Source organism: Athene cunicularia (genome assembly GCF_003259725.1).
Source record: "Athene cunicularia isolate RWA chromosome 6 unlocalized genomic scaffold, athCun1 chr6_part1, whole genome shotgun sequence".
Taxonomy (NCBI): Eukaryota; Metazoa; Chordata; class Aves; order Strigiformes; family Strigidae; genus Athene; species Athene cunicularia.
In genome coordinates, this window is record NW_020799105.1 from 12,017,452 (window position 1) to 12,019,570 (window position 2,119).

A 2,119-nucleotide genomic window follows, 5' to 3' on the forward strand; every position below is an offset into this window, starting at 1 on the left:
GAGGGACCGGGCGCTCTCGCCACCACAGCAAAGGCCGCCGGCCGGAGCGACCCCCCCACGCCGCGGGCCGCGAGAGGGAGGCGACGGGGAGTTTGGGGCTTTATTTTGGCTCGGCCGCTGATTGGCTGAACGGCTGAGTGGCACCTCCCATTGTTTCTTTTCCGGCAGGGGCGGGACGGGGAGACGGGACGCGATTCTGATTGGCTGCGAAGAGCGCGGGAGGTGGAGCGTCATTCCGCTCCCAGGAGAGGTCGTTTGGCGCCCTGGTCTCATGCCACTCACCCCCTCTCCCGCACTCTGATTGGTGCGTGCGAGGCGGGCCCCGCCCTCACACGGAAGCGTGCGAATTGCTCCGGCCCTTCCCCCGTGCCGGGCCTGCGGCGGCGGCTGGGCTCCACTCAGCGGGGCCGGCTTCTGCCGGGGGCACGCCTGGGAGGGTTGCTCGACAAACTGAAGTGTCCTGCGCGAAGAGTGACCCGCGGCAGCCAGTGAGCTGCATCTGTGAGAAAATCCAGACTGCACATTCATCTCCATAGCTGCTTGGCAAAGTTGCAGCTGTTGGGAGGCTCAAAGGTTGGAAAGGGAAGTGTTTTTTCTGAAATCGGCACCAAAGCAGCATACAGACCTGCACCTTCCCAATCACAGCCTGCTGTGCAAGCTTCACCTTACTTTACACACACAACCCTATCCCTGCTAAAAATGCATCCTTTGTCCGATCGCCCTAGTGCTGCACTACCACGTTACAAACACTTTGGCTCAGGGTCAAAAACCTGGACTAGACGACCTGAAGAAAACAGATTTTCAAGCTTAGAGACCCCTAGTACTGCCACCTGTAGTGTTCTGCGCAAATTTATGTCACTAGTCTATAAAAATTAGCAGTATCAAAACATCTCCACAGTAGTAGCTCTAACAGTTAAAAGCAGGCACTGCACAGACGCAAGCCGATCCCTGCCATTGGTATGCATAAATAGGTAATGTGAACAGAGCTTCCTGCATCACAGCAGTGCCCTGAATAACAGTTAATGCTAAAATCTCTTTTGGCTTTGTTTATTTTAGCACTTTGCCTGAGTGGACATGACCAAGGCCACTCTTTTCCTAATGTGTTCCTTAGATTCAGAAACACCTGGAGACAATTCACTCAAGTGTGACCCATCTAATGTCTCTTCCCTAGGTAGTTTAGGGAAAGTCTTCAAAGCAGAAATAACAGTAGTGCAAAGCTGAAAGAGCAAGTCAAAATAGGAAACTGTTTTTTTAGCATCTGAAGTATCTGTGTCTGCCATGTACTGTGCACTCCAACCCATTCCCTTTCATCCTGCTCCATCCCTCAGTCTTTCAAAAGCTTTCATCCATGTAACTTATGATGTCTTAAATCCAGCCTCAAAAGAGTAAAACAGTTACATGTACCTTCCTCCTTTCTTGCTTTAGCCATCCTACATGTATTCTGTCTTCAGCTGCAACCTCTCTGCCCCAGGGACCACCTCTAATATGTTTCTAAGAAACCTACCAGGAGGGGACCCCATTGTTTGACAACACACTCCAAGAACCGCCATACACAACAGTAAAACCAATCCATGTTTATGCTTAGTGTAACTTCCTGGAGCAACAAATGAAGAACAGCTGTGCTTGCTGTCATATAGACTTTCCCGAAAAGACAATAGTGTATATTTAAATTAATCTAACAAAGTGTTAAAGCAAAGTTTCATGGCCAGTGTTAGCCAGGAATTCCAGAAATATTTTTATGTCACACTGAAGGAGGAAATAGAAGTAATATTTTTATTTACCTTTTAGATTAATACTTTAACCCTGCAAAATTGCAATAGATCTAGAGGCATTTTTACAGTTACATGTAAATGAAATGTAAATAGTTACAAAACACAACAGAAGAGTCCGATACAGAATGCATTGGTAAATTCACAGGAAATGCAGACGCTAAGTAGCTTCAACAGAAAGTCCAATTTCGGCATCAGTGATGGCAAGGTGATGCTTCTCATAAGTTTCTCATAAGGAGCAGACAGCAAGGACACAAGAACCCCAGTAATGACTTAAATAATAACATGACTTACAATAACCTGCTTACAGCAAGTATCTGAAATACAGAATCTGCAGAAGGTAGGATACC

At 47.6% G+C, this 2,119-nt stretch overlaps 1 protein-coding gene across 1 annotated transcript in view; it reads right to left on the reverse strand.

The window, feature by feature from the left end:
- SLF2 (SMC5-SMC6 complex localization factor 2) overlaps positions 1-528 on the reverse strand; it is a 26,341-nt gene extending 25,813 nt beyond the window's left edge. Inside the window, exon 1 of the mRNA XM_026851510.1 lies at positions 283-528. Within this exon, the coding sequence (XP_026707311.1) occupies positions 283-528 (246 nt within the window). The remainder of the gene's footprint in view (positions 1-282) is intronic.
- Between the last annotated feature and the right edge of the window lie 1,591 nt (positions 529-2,119).